The 22,030-nt window shown below is 37.9% G+C and overlaps 1 protein-coding gene across 12 annotated transcripts in view; it reads right to left on the bottom strand.

Annotated features, from left to right (window-relative positions):
* Positions 1 to 19,162, bottom strand: part of VPS13B (vacuolar protein sorting 13 homolog B) — an 819,784-nt gene extending 800,622 nt beyond the window's left edge. For 11 of the 12 annotated variants that reach the window (XM_067537148.1, XM_067537121.1, XM_067537138.1 and 8 more), the window contains exons 1-3: positions 18,844 to 19,162; positions 16,880 to 17,057; positions 4,833 to 4,976 (exon numbers count right to left, since the gene is read on the bottom strand). In XM_067537148.1, the coding sequence (XP_067393249.1) occupies positions 4,833 to 4,976; positions 16,880 to 17,026 (291 nt within the window). In that variant the 5' untranslated portion in view covers positions 17,027 to 17,057; positions 18,844 to 19,162. Of the gene's footprint in view, positions 1 to 4,832; positions 4,977 to 16,879; positions 17,100 to 18,843 lie in introns of those variants that run through there. The other variant, XM_067537130.1, reaches the window with a different exon arrangement.
* Between the last annotated feature and the right edge of the window lie 2,868 nt (positions 19,163 to 22,030).

The raw sequence follows: 22,030 nt of genomic DNA, 5'->3' as shown, positions 1-22,030 counted from the left end.
GTGTTGTGTAGCAAATGCTGTTGGGGTATAAAATCACTTCTCACTAACTACTGAAGTTGGATGATGTACAGTGAATGAAGTAGAGTTTTGGAGTTGACATACTTTACTCAGGACAGGGAAAGAATGACACTGCAGAACATGAGGAATGAGTCAAACACACTGAATTATAAATTAAAATATACAAGGCAACTGTCTCATTCACCAAGCACCATCAATCCTGCACACTGAATGGGACAGGATAGTGTGTAGTTATGCAACTATAGATTATATGAGAATCTACATAGACATAGTTAAGGTTATACAAGTAAACTTACCTTACCTACCATTTCCTGATTTTAAAGAACATTCGACTGCAAAATGAAACTCAAATGTAGGCTTTTTGTTTGGAATATTAAATATAAATGCTCACTCATTTCATTTTTATTCTGTTTTATTGCATCCCTCTCTTCCAACCCCCAGTTTCAAACAACCCTTCTCTGGCATCTGGTAGCTTAAATTGCTTGATTATGTACACTGCTAAGTGGTTCCCTGTAAGCCCAATACCTGAAATTACTATTCCATCATTTATAGGTAATTTTCTAACAACAATTTCCAGCAGGACTGAACAACTCACCTATGTTCATGATCAGCAAAACTTCAACTTATCTGAGAAATAATCACCACAAGTAAATACCGCCCAAGTGTCCCTATTTCAGAATCTCACTTATTTGGGTATTACACCTTACAGTAACACTCAGGTAAGCCAGTTACATAAGTTGACATCAAACGCTGCTGTTTAGGCCACAAAACGTGAAAGACAACCAGGGTGATCCATACACCTCCATGAGTTCCACTGACTCACTGAGTTGCCATACAGGCATTAGGGTATTTTGCAAGAATGGACCCGATTTCTAATGCAACCACTACTGTGGTATTGTAGAAACTGTAATCAAGATATATTCAGCTGCACATCTTATGAATGGCTCACTCAAAAACTCCCTCTCCAAATAGAAAGAACATACTTAGCAACCTATTTTTCTAGCTAGTAAATTGTCATGCTTACTTAATGCTCTCATCCACCTGTGGGACGAAGAAAGGGTCACAGATCCACATGATCAATACTATGCCTCAGGTTTTAAACAGTCCCTTAGTGTGCCAGACCTCCTCACTCTTCCTTAAGGAGAGGCCACATGGTTCCAACACCTCTGAGACTGAATTTCTGAGCTCCAGCATTCCTGGGTCTGACTGTGAGCTCTGCCCAGCAAGTCCAACCAAAATAGACTTCTGTTCAGAGACTTTCACCCTCTTCAGGGATTAATGCATCTCAACAAATATTTGCAGAGCCACAATGCCAACTTTTTAAAACTGTAGAGCTTATTAATCAACTGGAATACAGCACTGGAAAGTCCTGAGGTTAGTACAGAGAAACTAAGGTTAAGATGTACTCCATACTGGCTAAAGCCAAGGCATCCTTACACCATGCTACTCTAGGAACCATCTTGGTTTTCTTTTTCTCTGTCTCTTTGCTTATCAGCTCCAGGTCAGAGCTTCCTCTATCTCTCAAAAAGGCCAGGTCTTATGCTAACCTCCTTTCACCTCTCGTTCTACTGCCCTCCTCCCGAAGGACCATTGCTGAGTTCACATATTCTGCCTGCTAGAGTCTCCTATCATTAGGTGTCACCTGTTCATCACTGGGGTTCCCACTGTCTTTCCAGATCCTCCACTGGTGTGAGTTTCAGCCAGTCTTTAATAAACCATTTATACCACCCTGATAGTTACATGACACAAATACCTCACATCTCCCACTTTGCATTTTAACGCTTCTGAACCTCTGGGTAGCAATCCCTAATCAAATAAGTCATTGCCATGAATATCATTCATAAAACTATTACAAAAAACTCCTACTTCATCACAGAAAGCGTAACTGAGCAAAAATAAATTGGGAAGCACAAAAGTTAGAGAGGCAGTGTCTACATGCACCCTTAATCCCCAGGAATTTACGGTAATACCTCTACTTCTACTTTGTGGGTTTACAGTATGTCTGGGTGAAATAAATCACTGTACACTACATCAGAACATAAAAACAGACATACTGGGACAGACCAATGTTCCATCTAGCCTAGCATCCTGTCTTCGGACAGTGGCCAGTGCCAGATGTTTCAGAGGGAATAAACAGAAACATTCTCCTCTTCTAAAAAGGTAATCATCATTATGGAAGTTAAGCAGAAGTTAAAACTACTAGAATCAGCCTGATCTTCCACTCCATGCCTTCATTTCACTTGGGGAGGGGATATTGCAAAAACATGGACAAAGGAACCAGCAGCAGCACAGCTCCTAAAGAGTTGCAGGTGTATGATCCCCATTGTGAGGAATATATGGAAGCACACTACAAGATCAGAGCTTCCTTTCCATGGAGACCCATAGGATCATCATGTTTTAAAACCATGACACACTATCTCCTTTGTAAGCCCACGGCAATATTAATCAGAAACCCAACTAACTTCACCTCTTCTCCACAGGTTTCACCACAGGTTTTCGTGGTTGTAAGTTAGTCCAAAGATTGCACACACTTTGTTCAGACAAAACTATTCATGAGTCCAATAGACATTTTGCCTGAGGCAGGAAGGCCAGAATTAAGCCCATAATCTTTGAGAATTAACACTGGATAGGATACAAAGTTTTCTTACTAACTTGCTGATTTGACCTTATTTGGTGCAATTATTTTAGTTGATAATTAATTCAAAATAAAATGTTTTTAAAAGTTCATTCTATCATCAGTGTTTTGAGAAGACGTTTTACCTATTACAATACGTATACATTTCGACAGTTTCTAAGAAGCAAATATTTTGATAAAAGACTTCGTCTTAGTCATTCAACCTACAATTACATAGCACAAAACTAAAATAACCTAAAAATACTTAAATGAATTTGACATGGAAGTCATGAGATATTTTCATTTTTTCCTTGATACTTTATTTCTAATAGAAGTATTTTTTCATGAAATAAAAAAATTAAATCCATAGTTTCTTTTAAAAATATACTCATAGAAAACAATAAAATGTTTTCATTTGCATTATTACTACTTAAAGATAAACACTATAATTGGCACAGACCCAAGTGTTACTCTCCAGGGTGTACATACCACTGAATAATTTGTCCAAATGTCAGTTGTAATTTTCAAAAATCCTTTCTTGCCTCTGAATCTTAAACATCTGTAACAAATACTTGTTTTGAGAGTGCTTTACATTCATGACATCTGACCTTTTGCTGCATGCACCACAAAATGTAAGTTTCAAATACCATGCAAGCAGGAAATCTGATCATACCAGCAGTAGCCATCTGCATGGTCCAATATCAAATATTAGTTCTGGGTTGCACAAAGTCATGTGTTACAAATCTTTTTCCAAAGCATCTATAATTAATTGTAATTTGCCGCTTCTAAAATGTGTTTCTTATGGGACATCTGGCGTTGAATCCTCTACCTTAGCATTGAAAAAATACTTAGTCGTCGAATGTTTTTTTTTTAATATATATATAGATATATAGAGAGATATATATGAAAGAGACAGTGAGAGAAAGAACATTGCATGGGTGGCATAACCAGGACCAGGTTTTTCAACAACAAAAAAATCTCTAATTCCAGAAATAGACTGATTTTCATCACAGAACATTCATCATATAAATGTAATGCAGAACTGTTCTAATGTAATTACTTTCAGATATCTAAATATTCATATCAAATTTTAACGGATCATTAAGCAAATTGTGGAAGTTCCATAGGAGATGTGTAAATCTCATGTTTATTTCCCAGAGCTCTAAACTAAATACAACTGAAGTATCTATTGAAATGAAATAAATGTTTAGACAAAGTAAAAAACTAGAACTAAAACATGCTCTGTTTTAGTTCTAGTTTTTTTTACTTTATATATTTTTTTTACTTTATATGTATTAACCATATATATTTTAACCCTTCTGAACCCCTGGGTAGCAATCTCTAGTCAAATAAGACACTGCCATGAATATCATTCTTAAAACTATTACAGAAAACTCCTACTTCCAACAGTATACCTTACTGTTCAAGTGTTCCCAAATATTTGTTAATTGACAATGAATGCTAAAATATGGCAAGATACTACAGTATTGCATCTTTTACAAAGCTCAGAGCTTTCTTTGACTCATATATATGCAAAAAATAATAATATCCAGTTGCTGGTGTGATACCAAATTTCATCATGGTGGAATAAAAATTTTACAGACTTGAAATGCTGTGTGTCTGTCACGAACCACTAAATAAAAAGCTTTTAAAAGACACAAAATGTCTTCCAAGAAGACATTATACTTTAAGCAAATAACTTATTACATCAAAATAAAAAAAGATAGTTATACTGAATTAATAGGAACTTTAATAGAGCACTCCTATAGTAATAATTCATCTCTTGACGACACAGCCTAGTGATGCTCTATATAACTTAATCCAGCAGCAGGACACAGCTTCTTGGGTGGTAGACGAAGCTGGAAGCACTTAAGATGCTATGTTGCTCTTGAGATTCATTTGCTGCCTAGTCAAAAGAAAATTTTGGCAGAGAGCTCCATTAACCTGCTTTTACACCTGCAGACACAACACTACAGCAAATAAAGTGAGAGAATAGGAAAAATTTAAACAGAAAGCATCACAGCCCCAGTAACACTAACCCTAATTACTGCTTGAGTGCAGACAAAGATTTTTGGACAGACATGACAAACAAAAAATCTTTAGCCTTCCTATAATACAACATTAACTACTTTATCAATTTTTTTTAAAACCCTCAATTTTAACAACTCTATTTTATGTAAACTCATTAAAGGCTTCTTACCTGGACTCCATCTTTTAGTTTCAAGATGCACTCCATTGTATTGATAGTGATGACAACGGGTTCTGAGCCTAGTTTTGTCCATGGTACATGGATTCGTAATTCATGAATATGTCCACTTAAAAAAGTAAATGGTAGTTTCAGCTCCTAAAAAATGTGAATTAACCAATTAGATATTAAAAATTAATTAAAAACTAAATCAAAATTGTCAAAGACACATTTGCTACTTTACATAAAGACTAACGATAAAATCTTAAGGGCCGCCCCTCCAAAACCCTCAAAAGTTCTTTTCTCTACAGTCAGTCATATGGCATAATTCTTGGCACTTTTGTTAACAATTGGTCACATGCATTTACTCACACACATTTACTGCACTTGTGTGTTCAAAGGAAACATCTGGATTATACTATGTCCCTGATAATTAAAAAAGGTTTAAAAACACAGTCTCTCTTATATGCAGCTACAGTGAAATGTATCACTACTCTAGAAACATAACTAGAGCATACTTACAACAATTAACTATATGAAAGTTAATTATAGTCATACATATACTGTACTGTATTATTTCAAAGTGATTGGACAGTACATAGCGCTTTACAGATTAATATTAAAAAGGCATGGGGGCAGAGGAGGTCTTTGCCTCAAAAAGCCTTTTCATACATTAGCAGGAGTTGCAAGCGCTCAGTACCTCTTGCGAACAGGCCCAAATCAGATGACAGACACCAAGAAATGACAAACATGAAGATGGAGCAGGTAGTTAAAGAATGAAGGCTATGGTAAAAGATTATAAGAGATGATTTTATTACACATGTATCTTGTTGGTTCTTTTTTATATACAAAATTGAGTTTGTGCTCTTTTCCTCCAATTGTACATAATATTCAAAATTAAGGGAGCAAGGAAAATAGGAGGAAAGGAGTTCAGCATTGGAAGACTAATCAAATCAGGCTACACTCCATACAGCAAAGATTTACTTTGTAGTTTATTTGACATACTGATGAGAGTTTCTGAACATATTGTATACACAACAAAATACTGAACACTGTCAGGGTGAAATACATTTAGATGTTTGCATTATATGTATAAAAAAACCCACAAATTTAAAACAAAAAATATATTAAAAAAGACTAGTTAAAAGAACATATAGGTTGCAAAGTCAACCACTTAAAGATTAGGAAGTACCAGAATTAAGGTTGCCTGTGCAACCATTTATTCGGCCCCCTTGTGTGAATGCATTATGATACAGTCATATCCCAGTCACATTCTTCTTTCACTCAACCCCTGCCTCACGCAATGAACAGGATGGATGGTATTAGCTGAATGAGCAGCTTTTCAAATACATTTCTTTTTTATCCTCATCATCCAGCGTATGGCCCCAGATATTATTTATTGCATATCATCTAAACCCTGCACAGAATTGAGAATTAAATTCTTCATGAGCTTTTCTGTGGTAGTCTGATCATAATATCGTAGTGATTTACAAATATTAATGAATATATCTTCACAATACCCTTGTGAGGTAAGGTGGTGCTACCATCTCCATTTTACAGTGGTGGAAATAAGGCACAGAGATTAAAGCCAAAGCTGTCAGATGTGTCAATAAATATTAGGTGCCCAATTTGAGAGGCATAAGGCCTAATTTTTTAATGAGTATTTAGCATATAATACTACACTTTTTATATATTCAAGCCACAACTCCAATTGACCTCAGTAGCACATGAGAATACGCAGCACTTGTGCAAATCAGAGCCCAGTTGTTTCAAGTTGGGTACCCAAAAAATGAAGGACACAGTGGCCACCTGTAAAAATTTTGGTTTACATGATTTGCTCAGAATCACATAGGAATTCTGTGGCAAAAGCAATGAATTCTCCAGGGTAGCATTCAACTACACTAACCACATCATCATCTTTTTTCTTCCTGTAGTTCCCTGACTCATTCACCACACACCTTTCAAATTCAGCAATAAATGAAGCTGAGATTCTACAGAAAACTGCCTCCTTCGCTACAGAACCCTGCTTAACTCTGACAGCACAGTCTGGCCTGTGCAATGATTGAGGCAGGAGTCCATGTGCAACCTTAAATCTGACATTTCCTAACTTTTGAGTGCTAGACTTTGCAGCCTTAACAGTATTCTATTTTTTTTAATGTAATTTCTTAATTTTTTTTTTAAACTTAAATTGGAAAAAAAATCAAAAAAATTCATCCTTTAGAACAGCATTAACCCACCATAGATCATCAGCAAAGCTCAGATTTTTAGATCCACACCACAGATCTCTACTATTTACTAGACAACAAAGAAATGGTAAGACTCGGGACTCCTGGGTTCAGTTCCAGGTTGTGGTGGAGTTTTTTGTGTAGTGGTCATACACTCTTCCATCCCATACTCCACAACCTTTTGTGGTTCCCTTCTGCTTTTGCTCCTGCCCCACCCTCCCCTCTGCTCCGGCACATGATCCCACTTCCCTCTGTTTCTGTCTTCACTAATCCTGGGTCCCTGCCTTCCTCCCCATCCTTGTTTTTAATCCACCTTTCCATCAGGCTTCTGCACCCCCTTCTCCTGCCATTGTTCCCCACTCCCAGCTGTTGCTCCTAACCACCTTCCCTGCCAAGATCCTAACCACCTTCTCTCCCTCCACATCTCTTCTTCCCACATCAGACCTCACCCTCCCCCATTTGCATTGCAGTCAGGCTGTCTCCACTTCATCCACACAGCACATAGGAGTTGTGAGGGAATGCAGCATGCTAAGTGCAGACAAAATCTTCAAAAAGGATAGCTGCCAAACTCTCAAACCTCTACTGACCATGTGAAAGCTGCAATTTTTCAGAGGCTTAGAATTTGGCCAAATGTGGATGAATTTTCACACGGCTACTCTCTTGCCAATTTCAAGTCCATGTTCCAGAGCATGAAGGCTCTAGATTTTCTCAAGGAAACAGCTATAAGATTTTTTTTTTAAATGTGCAAAATGTATTTTTCCTTAACCTCATTCTCAGAAACAGCTGAACCATTTTAGCTGAAACTTCCCTTAAAAGAAAAAAATCAGCAGACATCCGGCAAGAACATTTTAACCTGAACTGTCTATATTTGGAAAAGTTATAAGCAGCTGAAAACAGAGTCTTATAATGGACAGTGTAGAGCAAACTTAACTATAAGAATTTCTACATTTTGCTGCCTGTAACAAATGGAGCCAATTACTTTATATCTGCTTTCCAAGAACCTACAAGAAACAAGTGGTTAAAAATAAAAAGCTCTCTGCTCTCCAACAGCTAGACAAAATAAAAAATTTACAGCATACAGATGAGGTTTCCACACAGCAAGGTAACAGGCTAGTATTAGCAGCAATTTAATTGAGTTATGGAAGTAAGCTAGGCTTCTTGTCTCTCAAATATTTAATTTCTATGCCAATCATCAGTATAGCAATGTTTATTTTGACCCTGATTTGTCTTTACATGTGGGAATTCTAAGTTTACTTTAAAAGGCATTCTGAAATAGTTTTTTTTTCCCAGTATTTACCAGATGGATTTCACTCAAAGTCCCATTTGTGTCCAAATGTTACAAGATATGGAAAAACCCTTTGAAGAAAAAAAACACACACTTCTGAAAGCAGGAAGTGGAGCAAAATGCAGACACACACAGATTGCCTATATGTTTAGAAGGTAAGTCAACCTTCCTGTGTCAAAGAAATTTTGATACAAATGTTGTCTGACATTATCCTAACTGGACAAATAGTTGTCTCTGCAGTGATAGAATGCAAACCCTTTGTTGTGGTACTTCAGAAAGATAACTGAGGCAACACAGAACAAATGTGTGTGCCACATTTAGTAATTTAACAAACAAATCATAACAGAGGCTTTATTTTTATTCCCATTCCATTCCCATGGAATCTTTTCCCCTTAAACTAAGTATTACAAGAAATGTTGAATAATATTTCTTGTAACTATACTAGATTAAATTTGTTTAATACTTCACTTATATAGCATTTTATATGTTTGAAGTACTATACAAACACTAAAAAATATATGCTGTAGCTCAAACAGAAGATACAGGTTCAATGCAGAAACTGTTAGGTTAGATTCTTTGGCCTGTGTTATTACAGGAGGTCAGACTAGATTATTTTAATGATCCCTTCTAGCCTTAAAAAAAAAAAAAAAAAAAAATCTACAAATCCTCAACATCCCTGTGGGATAGGTAGGTAAATCAAGTATTGTCACCTCTACTTCCATATTAAAATCAAACTTGTCTTCCTAACATTCAAGACTCTGCTCTACAAATAATATATTACAGTGATACCATTCAACAGCCATATATTAATAATTAAGGCATTTTAGTGTTAGAAGTTCCCAGATTAGATTAAACTAATTTTTAAAGAAACAGAGTTTTTTCATATTTTTTCCTTCATTGTACTGCTACAAAGCACGGTTAAGGTTGTTTGAGTGCTTTAACTGTGCATTTTTGTACCTTAACATGTTTGGACTTCTCTTAAATGTAACCATATCCAAAACTAATCTAAAAGGGCCAATTTCACAATACTGAAAGCAGTTATGAACCAAATCAGCCTGGAGAAACATTTTAATCAGAAGAATGTAATGATGATTTGGGAATGTTACAAAACACTTTACTATATGCTCCACAAGCCACAATCCCACAAGCAAAGAAGACCATATCAGCTAAAATACTGATTTAGTTTAGAGGTGAAATAAAGGTAGTTATAAAAAATAAAAAATTTTAAAAAAACTACATGGAGGAGAAGGGAAGTTTATAGTAATGAATATAAACCAAAAGTTAGAAACCGTAGAAAAAAATCGATAGAAGAAGCACGACGAACATAAGGAGAAATCTATGGCCAGAAGAGTTAAGAACAATTAAAAGGAATTTTTTTAAGTCCATTAGGAATAAAAAGAATCCTAACAATAGTATTGGTCCATTACTAGATGAAAATAGTAGAATTATAAATAATAATGCAGAAAAGGCAAAAGAGTTCAATATATATGTCTGTTCTGTGTTTGCGGAAAAACAGATGATATAGTCACCTCATATAACATTCTTTAAATTCTACTAGTATCTCAGGAGGATTTTAAGCAGCAACTACTAAAGTTAGACATTTTAAAATGAGCAGGTCCAGGTAACTTGCATCCAAAAGTTTTAAAACAGCAGGCTGAGTAGCTTGCTGGACCACTGATGTTGATTTTCAGCAAATGTTTGGGAAGCTTCAGAACACTGGAAGTTAACATTGTGCCAATATTTTAAAAGGGTAAATGGGACCTAAATAATTATAGACCTGACAACTTAACTCTAAGCCTGGTCAAGATAATGGAGGGACTGGTATGGTATTTAATTAATAAATAGTTAAAGGAAGGTAATATAATTAAGGCCACACAAACTAGATTTATGGAAAATAGATCCTGTCAAAATAACTTGGTATCTTTTTTTAAAGGTTTGTTGATAAAGGAAACAGTGTTGATATAATATATTTAGACATCTGTAAGGTATTTGACATGGTAACACATGACTTTTTGATTAAAAAACTTGAACTATACAAAAATTAATATGACATTAAATAGATTAAAAACTGGATAACTGATAGATCTCAAAATGTCATTGTAAACAGGGAATCATCATTAAGGGGTTGTGTTTCTTGTGGGGTCTCACAGGGATTGGTTCTCGGCCCTATGCTATTTAATATTTTTATAAATGACCTGGAAGAAAACATAAAATCATCACTGATAGTTTACAGATGACCCAAAAATGGGTGAAGTGGTAAATAATGAAGAGGGCAGGTCAGTGATTTAGAGCGATCTTTGCATCGCTTGGTAAACTGAGCGCAGGCAAACAATGTGTGTTTTAATATGGCTAAATGTAAATGTATATCTCTAGGAACAGAGAATGTAGGCCTTACTTACAGGATAGGGGATCCAACCATGGAAGCAGTGACTAAAAAAAAATTGGAGGTCATGGTGGATAATCAGCTGAACATAGGCTCCCAGTGCAATACTGAGACCAAAAGAGCTAATACAATCCTTGGATGCATAAATAAGGGACTACTGAGATGCAGTAGCAGGTATTTCACCTCTGTATTTGGCACTGATGCAACCAATGCCAGAATACTCTGCCCAGTTCTGATGTCCACAATTCAAGGTTATTGATAAATTCAAGAGAGTTCAGAGAAGAGCCATGAGAATGATTAGAAAACATGCCTTTAGTGACTGAGCTCCTAGAATCTATATCTTTCTCTTAACAAAGAGAAGATTAAAGAGTGACTTAATTACAGTTTATAAGTACCTACATGGAAATATTAGATAATGGTCTCTTCAGTCTAGCAGAGAAAGGTATAACAAGATCCAATGGCTGCAAGATGAAACTAGATAAATGCATACTGCAATAAGGAGTCAATTTTAACAGTGAGGGTAATTAACCATTCTAACAATTTCCAAAGGTCATGGTGGATTCTCCATCACTGGCAATTTTTAAATCAAGCTTGGATGTTTTTCTAGAAGCTATGCTCTCAGTATTATTTTCGGGAAGTTCTATGGCTTGTGTTATATAAGAGGTAATACCAGATGATCACAATGGTCTCTTCTGACTTTGGAATCTATCTATTTCCTGGATCTGTAATGCTTGTTTTTGGGACAGAGTGGATAAAAATCAATGATTTTTTATTAAATAGATTTTTTTTTTTAAATCAATACTAAATTTCTCTCTCATTTAAAAAACAAGTTACAATTAAATCTCATCACACACATGCTAAACTTACACTTACAGTCTCATAAAAATGAATTAATGGCTCTAGTCTGTCCAGCCTAACTACGCTTCTTGAACGTTCTGGGCTTTCAGTTTCTGTTTCTCAGCAGACTAAAGTCACATGTGCAAAAGACACAGGCTGGATAGGACTGTTGTTGTTCTGTGCTTATATGGTGGTGGAGCTGGGCCAAACAAGGCAGAGGAGTTAGTTAAGACACTGTCTTAAAGATACAGAAAGAATATTTTCATTGTTTGGTATTATTCACTCAGTGCTGCAAAAGTTGCAAAGATGAGAAAATACTTAGAAGAAGAAATGGAAGGATGCTCCTTAATAACATATGGCTGCAGTGCCCATTTAATGCATCTTTTAGCCAAAGACTTAAGTACATCTTCTCCAGGAATAAAAGAAAATGTTGCTGAAGTCGCAAAATACTTCCGTAACAACCATTTTGCTTCAGCTTCACTGAAGAGAGCAGGAGGATCCAAACTAATTCTCCCTCAAAATGTTCGATGGAATTCTGTGGTTGATTGTTTTGAACAATTTATTAAGAACTGGCCTATTCTCATAAAACTTTGTGAAGAAAACCCTGATAAAATAGATGGAAGTATCACATCCAAAGTATCTAACATTGGATTAAAAAGGAATGTACAAGATATGCTCAGTAGCTGAAGCCTATATCCATAGCCTTAAACTTCAGAGAAATTGCTGCTGCATTGCTCATGCTATCGAAATTTGGAAGGCACTTAAAGAGACGTTGAAGAAATACCTCACCAGAAAGTTAAACTGCAGGCAATGAAGAAGCGAAAGGATCAAGCACTAACTCCACCTCACTTTCTTGCAAACATTCTCGACCCCAGATATAAAGGCAGATGCTTAACTTCTGAAGATGATGCTGCTGCCATGGCATGGGCATCTCAAAATCACTCCTCAATTATGCCAGTCATAATAAATGTCAGAGCTGGAGCGGAACCATTTAAAAACAGTACATGTTTACTGATGATGATGTTTTGAACAAAGTCACTCCTTTGAATTGGTGGAAATCATTAGCCAGGCACCTTGAAACAGAGTTCCTTCAGTTGCTAAGCCAACTTTTCACAGCAGTAGCTTCCTCTACAGGCACAGAGAGAATATTTCCATCGTTTGATATTATTCACTCAAAGCTAAAAAATTGACTGGGAGTTGAAAAAGCAGGGAAACTTGTATTTCTGTTCCACTCCATGAATAAAAATGACAGTGGGAGTGGGGAAGATGAGAGTTAGTTGTAGAAGTTTTAAGGACTGTGTACATTTAGTGTTGTGATAACTTGTCTGTTAGAGTTAATCAAAAATTTTTAAAATTTTAAAAAGCGTTTAAGGACAGCCATCAGACAGCAATTCAGGAGACTGCTGCAATTGCAAATATGAAACATTTATGCAACATTTAAGATTTAGTTTAATAAAATATAAGCGCTATTGTGTTTGTGATTTAGTTCTTACCATTCCTAATGTACTACTGCTGCATATGTAGCTTGAATAGGTAATGAGTATTATGTGCTATTTCCTAAATTAATAAAAATTAAGTTAACTAAAAAATTACACAAAGTATACTCTCCTAGATGTTGTAAAATGCTATATATTGAGCTGTAAATTAATATACTTTAGTGATCAGATCTGCATCATTGTTTAAGAAATATGTGAAGAAGTATCAGTGAGAAACTTGATCTAAATCAATGATTTTCTCTTCGTGATTTAAATCATGATTTAAATTGCCTTGATTTAAATTAATCCACCTTGTTTTGGGATAATTGTAATATCCTTTATGCATCCGATGAAGTGGGTTTCTGCCCACGAAAGCTTATTCCCAAACAAATGTGTTAAGTCTTTAAGGTGCCACAGAACTCTCATTGTTTTGCTGTAATATCCTTGTAATGCTTTTTGCCCTTAAGGTACTGATACGTACCCTCAGTTTTAACTATTTTAAAGTAGTTTTTGTCTGGAAATGTCTTGGTTTTTAAAAAAGTTATTAAAAAGACAGCAACACTAAACAAGAAACCCAATGAGACTGCTACCTTTCAGTACTTCTAATGATTTGAAGATATACCACAACAACTTTAAAACATTATTTTAGTTTAACTTTTAAGGGCAAATTCACCAATACGCTGGAGAAACACAGAGCAGACAGAGTGTACTCGCCATTTAAGCGAGGTTTACAGCTGCTTTGCATTGCCAAAGAAGCATAAACTATCAAAATGTTAGGTGAATCTGTCCCTTACTTTGCAGTTGACTTATTGATTTATGCAGCTGTGTTAGTGAGACCAGCAATATGAGAAAGAGGTAGGAGGAGTCAGCCCCAAACTCCTATTGGTTGTATGTGATAAGGGATCTCTGCATTTCTGGCTCAGTTCCCCGGCACCGCTACTTTGAGCACAGCAGAGAGCCTTTTGACCACAAACACTCAATCATCATGCAGCCACAGAACCTTTAAACAGCAGTGGAACAGACCAAAGAATCTATAAAAGACGATCGTTTTTTTCCTGTGTTTGTACAATACTTAACAGAGTGGAATCCTGGTCTATGACTACTGCTTCTAAGGGCAACGGTAATACAAATAATAATACCAAAGAGAATGCCTGACATGTATCCCATCTCCCTCATGCTACTGATTCATTACAACCAATAGAAATGTTGCATGTAAGACAGCTGTAAAGGAAAGATTGTGATTTGTCGAGTTTCCTCTGATACCGCAGTGGCCCACCCACTTAACAGTTACCTCAGCTGTTGAAATGACCCCTTCTATAGTGCTTATAATAACAATACAAAATAGTTAACTTAATTTCAACATTATTTCTTCCACTACAGTCTATGTACAAGATTTTAATTATATAAAAAGTTTGATGAGTCTCCATTATTCCATTCTTAAGATCATTTGGCCCAAGGCAAAGACTGATGTCCAAAGTTTCTTAAAGGACCATATTTTTAATTAATTTTAACTCTAACTAAAGATCTACTTGTAAATTCTCAGAAAAATAATTCTGTACTCTAAGAGTAGGTGCTGTCATTTTGATGTAGACACACATTTTTCATTCATAACAAAGAGGTTGAATCTCTGCTCTAAGTGCAAAATGGGACTCAGGCTTAACTACACAGTTGCAGCCAGTGCCTCCATAATAAAGAAAAAATACATATGGTCTTGAGGTAAATTGAACCACAGTTAAATGTCATTTATATGCACTTCTTAGCATTATTTAGGTAAAATTCTGCACACTATTTTAAAAAAAAATTACGTTAATAGGAGGCTGGCCTGACAGCCCTGAAGACTGAAAAACTTTCAGTTGACTTTACTGAGTACTGGCTCCAACTCTGCATTGACAGAATGGATTCAACACACTTCTTTGTGTTGCTTTTGCAGTGAACCTCCACCCCAGCTTGGAGCAACTAGCTCTATAAGGCAAAATGTAGTCCATCCTTAATTTCTATTCACACTCTGAATTCTGGTAGGGCTGCTAAACAGTTTCCCTTTGAGGGAGTTGTGGAAAGCAACAAGATGTTTTGCTGTCTGCCTTAATTTAACTGAAGTCAAGTCTAGGTACAGACTGGCTTCTTAAGAACCAGGAACTGAGATTCCTGAAAGAGGGGATTGTCTACATACTATTTGTGAATGCACTTGCTCAAGGATTAGTGTATACGGTGTAAATAAAAACAAGTTACCCAAAGAAAATACTCATAGTCCACACTACCAATTTCTCCTTCAAAGGAAAACTGACCTACAAGGTTCTATCACTCATTAGAGGCGCAATACAGGTGTTCCTCAAAATAGGATACTTTCCAAGGAGATAAATTGTGAGCTGATATTGCTGCTGAACCAAGACGGAACAAATAGATGAGGCACTAGTAGAAATCAAAGTACTCCAGAAGAAATTAAAAGACAACCAGACAGGATCTGGAAACTTCTCAGGAAGAAATGAGGGATAGCCCAAAGGCAAAGATCAAATGTAATCAGCTGGAAACAAAATCTCTATTGGTTAAGACGACATGAAGGGTCAGGACAGGTTTTGAAACCCAGCTACAAAACACCTAGTCTCTGCTGCAAAGTGGATTGAACAGGTGACCAATGACTTGACTACCATGGACCAAAAAGTTTTTCAGGACATGGAAATAACCAGAAATCTTTGGCCAACACAGAACATGATAACAAAGATGAGATGCAGAAAGGACTGAAAAATTGTTTTGAGAGAAGACTCAAGAGGTACAGACAACCTTAGAAGTTAGTTAATTGGCATACAAATCAGGCCCAACCAGAGAATTTAGGTAAAACTGGAGATTTAAAATGCTTTCCACCCTGTTTGTACACTGCAAAAGTTCTGATTAGGAAGATGTTTAAGGGCTAAAATAATTCAAAAGTCCCACTATCTTTGATGGAAAAACTTCCTGGGAGGCTTTCGTAGCTCATTTCACCATACCCTGAATGAATGGTTGGTGATATGAACAGAAGAGTGTTTGGGGCTGAGGGTGTTCTCACTGCTAATTTGAGTGGACCAGCTTTGATGGTGCTGTAGAACTTAAACCACAACAAGAGAAACTGAGTTGGTACAAACCTCTGATATGAAGTTTGGAGCCAGCCATCAATTTCACCTGCCATGACTCAGCTAAGGGGTAGAAGAGTCCCCATATGAATTGACAAATGACCTGAGGAAACTGAATATGCCAAAAACATCAGATACCAGCAAGGATACCCAGCTGGACGTGGACTTGCAAACTGAGATCACCAAAAGGAATCGGACACTCTGTGAGGGAATGGAATTTGCTGTAGAACTACAGTCTTGCCATGCACAGCCCAGTAGAATGAGGAAAACTGCTACTTAAGAAGTTAGAGGCTCTCTGCAATGAGTCCTGTAAGTTAAAATCTGCATCTAAATGATTAAAAGAGGATTTCAATTTGATTCACAACATTTTGAATGGTTTTAATATCATTAAATTCAGTTAGTAAAAGAAAAGATTGGTAATATTTTTAAATGGGAGAAGCACTTCAGTTAAGCACTGGTACTGTGAAATGACTGGTCACTGAAAGAAGGGATGTGCTCATAAAGAGATGGCTGTCTCCGCAAGCCCAGTGATTTGCAAAAACGTAAATGTTCCCTGTTCATCCACTCCCAGATCAGCTAAAGGCTGACCAACGAGAGAAAAAAGCTCCAAAGGGGTGTAGATGGAAACAAAACAGATAGCAAATATAATCATGATTGTAAGTGAATATTGATCTACAGATAGCAACTTGAACATTTTACTTAACTTATTTTAAACTGAGCCACATACACAGTAGCTATTATAATTCAACATACCTGTTCAAGTACATCCAGCTTTAATTCAAGTTTGCTAAGAACCACATCTCCTCCCCATAGTGACAGCTGTAGATCTGAGGGCTTCAAGTTCTTAATGTAGCGGTTCACGTAACTCATTAAAATAGGAGTCACGTAGGACTCTAGCATCGTGGTAGATTTCTGGATTATATGCCAAGCACTAAAAAATATCAATAAGATGTCACATTAAAAATTAGCAGCATTATTTAACGCAATGTTTGGAAATATGAAAATTTATTTCAAGTTTTGCTTACTAAAGAGGAGTTATATCTATGAAAAGAAAACACTGAAGACTCAAAACGTACATACATTCAATATTTAAGTTCATGAATTTCCAACCCATTTGCACTAGAATCAGGTATAATATATAAAAATATATATTGTACAATATATAAAAAAATAAAGCAGCAGGACAGCATGCCTGCCATATCCTTATATAACACTTTACAGGAAAATAGTAATCTCTGGATCTATACAAATCGTGTCAATTCATAAACTCACCTTTCGCTGATGACAAGACAGATTAGAACATTGACTCACACTGAACTGGCACTGATCTTATAATGAGTTTTGAACAATTTTTGGATATCAAGAGAGAAGTTCAATTTCCTGCCATTCTTGGAAAACCAAAGTTTTTCAAAATCCAGCTAAACATAAATTGCATTTAGCATAGCACGGTCTCTGACATGGATAGCCACAAGACCTGCACATCTTATTTTCATGACATCTTATGTCAACCCACTTCAGAACTACATAAATCCTAAAAATAGGACTGGCAGAATTTGATTTTTATTTATTTTATAATTTTGACAGATAATATTTATTTTAAGCACTTTTCTCAATTATCATCCATATACATTTTCACATTTGCAGGAAATTATGGGGGGTGGGTCAGAATATTTTTTTTAATTAAAGTAGAAACTCAGATTCAAAAAGTTAAAGCTTTATGAACATTAAAACACAAATTGTCAACATCACATATCAAAACAAAGTAAATATCCTTATATCAAACTCTAATAAGTTCTCAAGCAGTATTTTTCTTACTTTGCCTATTTGTAAATTTCTATTATCAAAGAAAATTTTGTGTAAGTTTGTGTGTCAACTGTGAAATTAACATTTCCCGACATTTACCAATACAATTCTAATCATTCCAAGCCTATCTACAATCAGAACATTCACCCCTCACCAGCACCTGCCCCCGAAATTCTCACCCTCATCATCACATCTCACCCCTGCCTGCCCTCAACCTTCCCACACTCACACCCATGTGCCTCCAACCTTCCACCTGCCCCTCACCATCACCTGCTCCTGCTCCCACCCCCAACCCTTCCTCCCTCCCTCACCCCTGCCTGCCCCAACATCCACCCCCTCCCACTCGCCCCTTATTATCTCCTGCCCCATCACCCCCTCCCCACCAACCCCTCACCCTGCCTTCCCCCAATCTCACCCCCACCCCTTACTGCCACCTGACCCCATCTCCACTGGGGCAATGGTAAATGGTGCAGGGATAAAAGCCCCCCACCTCCAGAGAAGGGTAAATGGTGCCAGGGTAAAGGCCCCCCAGGTGGAGATAGGGGGTAATTGTGCTGGGGTAAAAGTTCCCGACCTTCCCCCCCACCCTTTACCGCCTGACCCCCTCCTCCCGCCTACCCAATCCTCCCACACTCACCCCCCCCCCACCCCTGCGCCTGCCCCAATCCTTCCACGCTCGCCCCTTGCTGCCCCAACCCTCCGTCCTCCCCCCCAACAGTTCCCTCCTCACCACCCCACGTCCCCCCACTCACGACTACTACCAACCCCTTAACGCTACTGCCCTCAGCACGCCCCACCTTCCCGCCACTCTTCCCGTACCTAACACTGTGCCCAGGGCCCGGCCTCTCCCCGCGCCGACCCCGAGAGCTGAGCTTCTGCGCCCCGCCCTGCGCTAACCTGCCCCTGCGACTCACCGTGACGGCTGGCAGCCGCGGCCGTTACCGCTCGGCCGGGCAGTTCCGGGTTCCCGGGCTGATGTGTCTTCCCCTCACGCGCCCCCCGCGGCTTCGGCGCAGGCTCGGTTGTGCTACTCGGCCGGAAGGCCGGGCGGTGACACCGGGACTGGGAACGGGAGGCGGGCGCGCAGGCCTTGGCTGGCCGTGGTATCCTCGATGCAGTTGTTGCGGTGTGGTGTGGCGTGGCGTGGCGTGGCAGGGGTAGGGGCTCAGCACCGCGCGGGGAGGAAGGCGCAGCCCCGCCGAGTGCAGATGGGGGAGTAATTGTTCTGAGGTAACAGCCCCCAGCTGTGGAAAAGGTAGTAATATGGCTTGGGATGGGGTTGTTCTTTTTAAACTTGTGGCTGAGCCTGTTCATTTCGATGAGCCTTGCCTGGGTAGCAGCAGGGCCCTGAGCTAAAGGGAGACAGAAGCCAGACACCACTGAGCAGAGTCAGAGAGGGATGGACCTGCTGTGCTGTGTGTGAGGGACAGGGTTGGGTTTGCACCTGTTGAGTCTCCCCGTGTGGTAAACGAGGCTGGAAATCTCGCCCTGAAACACAAGAAAATCCTCCCATACCGGAGTTACTGTCTGCTGACTTCCATCATGAGGGAGGAGAGTCCTACTTTTTCCACCCCGCTGTGTAATTTATTTAAATGTATAAAACAGATAATCGAAGTAGCCATTCTCAGTTTTATGTATGATGTGTAAGAGATTCATTTTGAATTGTGGACTAAACAGTGATAATTTTACTGTAATTTTTAAGTATGGAGCATTATTGAAACTACAGTACCAGGATTATATTCAGACTTTGCTGAGCAAAGCAGGATCTTACACTCAATTCAATGGCATTCTTTGTTTGTCTGTCCCTTCGTAACATAACTTTTGAACACCACATCTGATCAATTCCAACACTTTAGGGAATGTTTTAGGCACTGAACCCTCAACCCTTTTTGCCTGGTGAAAATTAAGACAACCAGAAGAGGAGATTGAGGGATGCAGAGCCCCTGGCATCTGGTTAGCAGAGCCAGTAGTTTCAACCACTTCTGAAATGTCTATAAATCAAAGGACCAGTTGATAGCAACCATTAACACCTTCCATCATAACACATACTACCTTCTCAGCTCTGCTCATCCCAATACAGTTTTAAAATGTTGACACTCTGAATGACTTATCTCTCAGAAAGAAAAATAGTGGGGGAAGGGGACACAGAGCCCCTGCCATAGCTGGAAGAATGGGATCCTTGTATGGGGAGAATGAAGAAGCATACATAGCCCTAGCATGGGGATGGGAGGAGAACAGGGGAAAATGGTATAGGGGGAACAACAAAGACATACGGTTCCTGGCACGTGCAAAAGGGGGGAATAGGTGGGAACACAAAAAACTGGAATGTGGTGGAGGAGGAATGGAGGTCACACAGAGCCGGAGAAGGGGATTGTAGGGAGTCTTTGATACAAAGGGGGGTAATAGGATGGCACATGGACCTTTTGTGGGGAATGGAGGAATGCAAGGAGCTCCTAGTGTGCAAAGTGTTCGACTTATGAAAGCAACAAAGTGCAACTCTTTATGTGTGCACCCACTAGTTAAAGAAGTCAGTTGCACTGAAGAACTCAGGGACTTAAATGTGGAGGAGAGTTGAAATTTCTTTAAATCAGGTATACAAAACTATTTGAAATTTGCATCCCAAGCAAGGGGGGAAAAAACTGGTTGGGAAATGCTCCAGACACAGCTGGGTGAATCACCACCTCAAAAAGATTATTAGGAGTATGTAGAGAGCTATATGGAATGGGAAAAGGGATTAAGCAGCAAAGATTAGAGGTTAGAAAATGTAGAAATAAAGTGAGAATTGCTAAAAGTCATGGTGAATTGCTCCTGACAAAGAAATTAAAATAGTGGGTTTTAGTTACATAACTGAGAATAAGGAAGGATGGGGTTGGGTTTATATGCAGTGTGGATGAGAAGGAGATTAAAGTTAATCTACATACAGCCCAAAAATTAACTCAGTACTTTGCCTCATTTTTTAATAAGGAAGATAAAGTGAAACATGGGCATGAGGGCAGGATGAGTGATAGAAATGGGTATAGAAATGGATATTACCACATCTATGATGAAAGAAAAACTTAAAAGACCTTAACATGCTCAAATCAGGCGGCCAGATTATTTCCATCCTAGACTACTGAAAGAATTGATACAAGAGATTGCCAGCCCAGTAGCAAGGGTTTTTAATAAATATATCTATTCAGATATATACTATCTGATATATATATATACTATATATATAGTAGTACTTGTGACTATAGAATAGCTAGAGTTGTACTTATATTTAAGAAAGGGAGAAAAGTGATCTGGGCAATTACAGACTCATTAGTCTGACCTCAGGAATATGCAAATATTTAGAACAAATTGTGAATGAAGGAATAATTAAATTCATGGAAGTAAAGGGTTTGCAATGCAAAATGAGTTTACTAAAGGAAAGTCATACCAGACTGACCTGATTTCCTTCTTTGAGAAAATAACTTATTTTTTTTAGATAAGGGAAATATAGTAAATCTAATATACTTGGACATCATGAAAGCATTTGACATGGTACCGCTTAGGAAATTATTAGAGAAGACGGGGATTAGTATAAAAATTGTAAGGTGGATAAAGAACTAAAGAGGGGAGTCAGAGGGGTGTACTGAAAGGTGAATTACTGGACTGGAGGAAGGTTAATAGAGATCAGTCTTGGGACCAATCTTATTCAATATTTTTATTAATGGCACAAAAAGTAGGAGTGTGCTAATTAAATTCGATGATATAAAGTTTGGGGGCATGATCACTACAAAGGAGGACCGGAGTGGAGCAACAGAAATGGGATGAAATTTAATAGTACAAAGTGCAAAGTCATGTGCTTTGGATCTAATAATAAATATTTGTTACAAGTTGGAAGTGACAGAGGAGAGAGTCCTTGCTTTGTTTTTTGATCACAGAATGACTATGAGCCACCTGTATGATATGGCTGTGAAAAAGGCACATATGATCCTAGGATGAATCAGGCAAGACATTTGCAGTAAAGATAGAGAAGTATTAATGCCATTATACAAGGCACTGGTAAGAGCTCGTTTGGAATATTGTATATAATTCTGGTCACCCTTGTGAAAGAAAGATGAATTCAGACTGGAACAG

Source organism: Emydura macquarii, unplaced genomic scaffold (assembly GCF_026122565.2).
Source record: "Emydura macquarii macquarii isolate MOO-44397 ecotype Brisbane River unplaced genomic scaffold, CSIRO-AGI_Emac_v2 contig_383, whole genome shotgun sequence".
NCBI classification, from domain to species: domain Eukaryota; kingdom Metazoa; phylum Chordata; order Testudines; family Chelidae; genus Emydura; species Emydura macquarii.
Note: the sequence above shows the minus strand (reverse complement) of the source record. Positions and strands in the feature narration are given on the sequence as shown.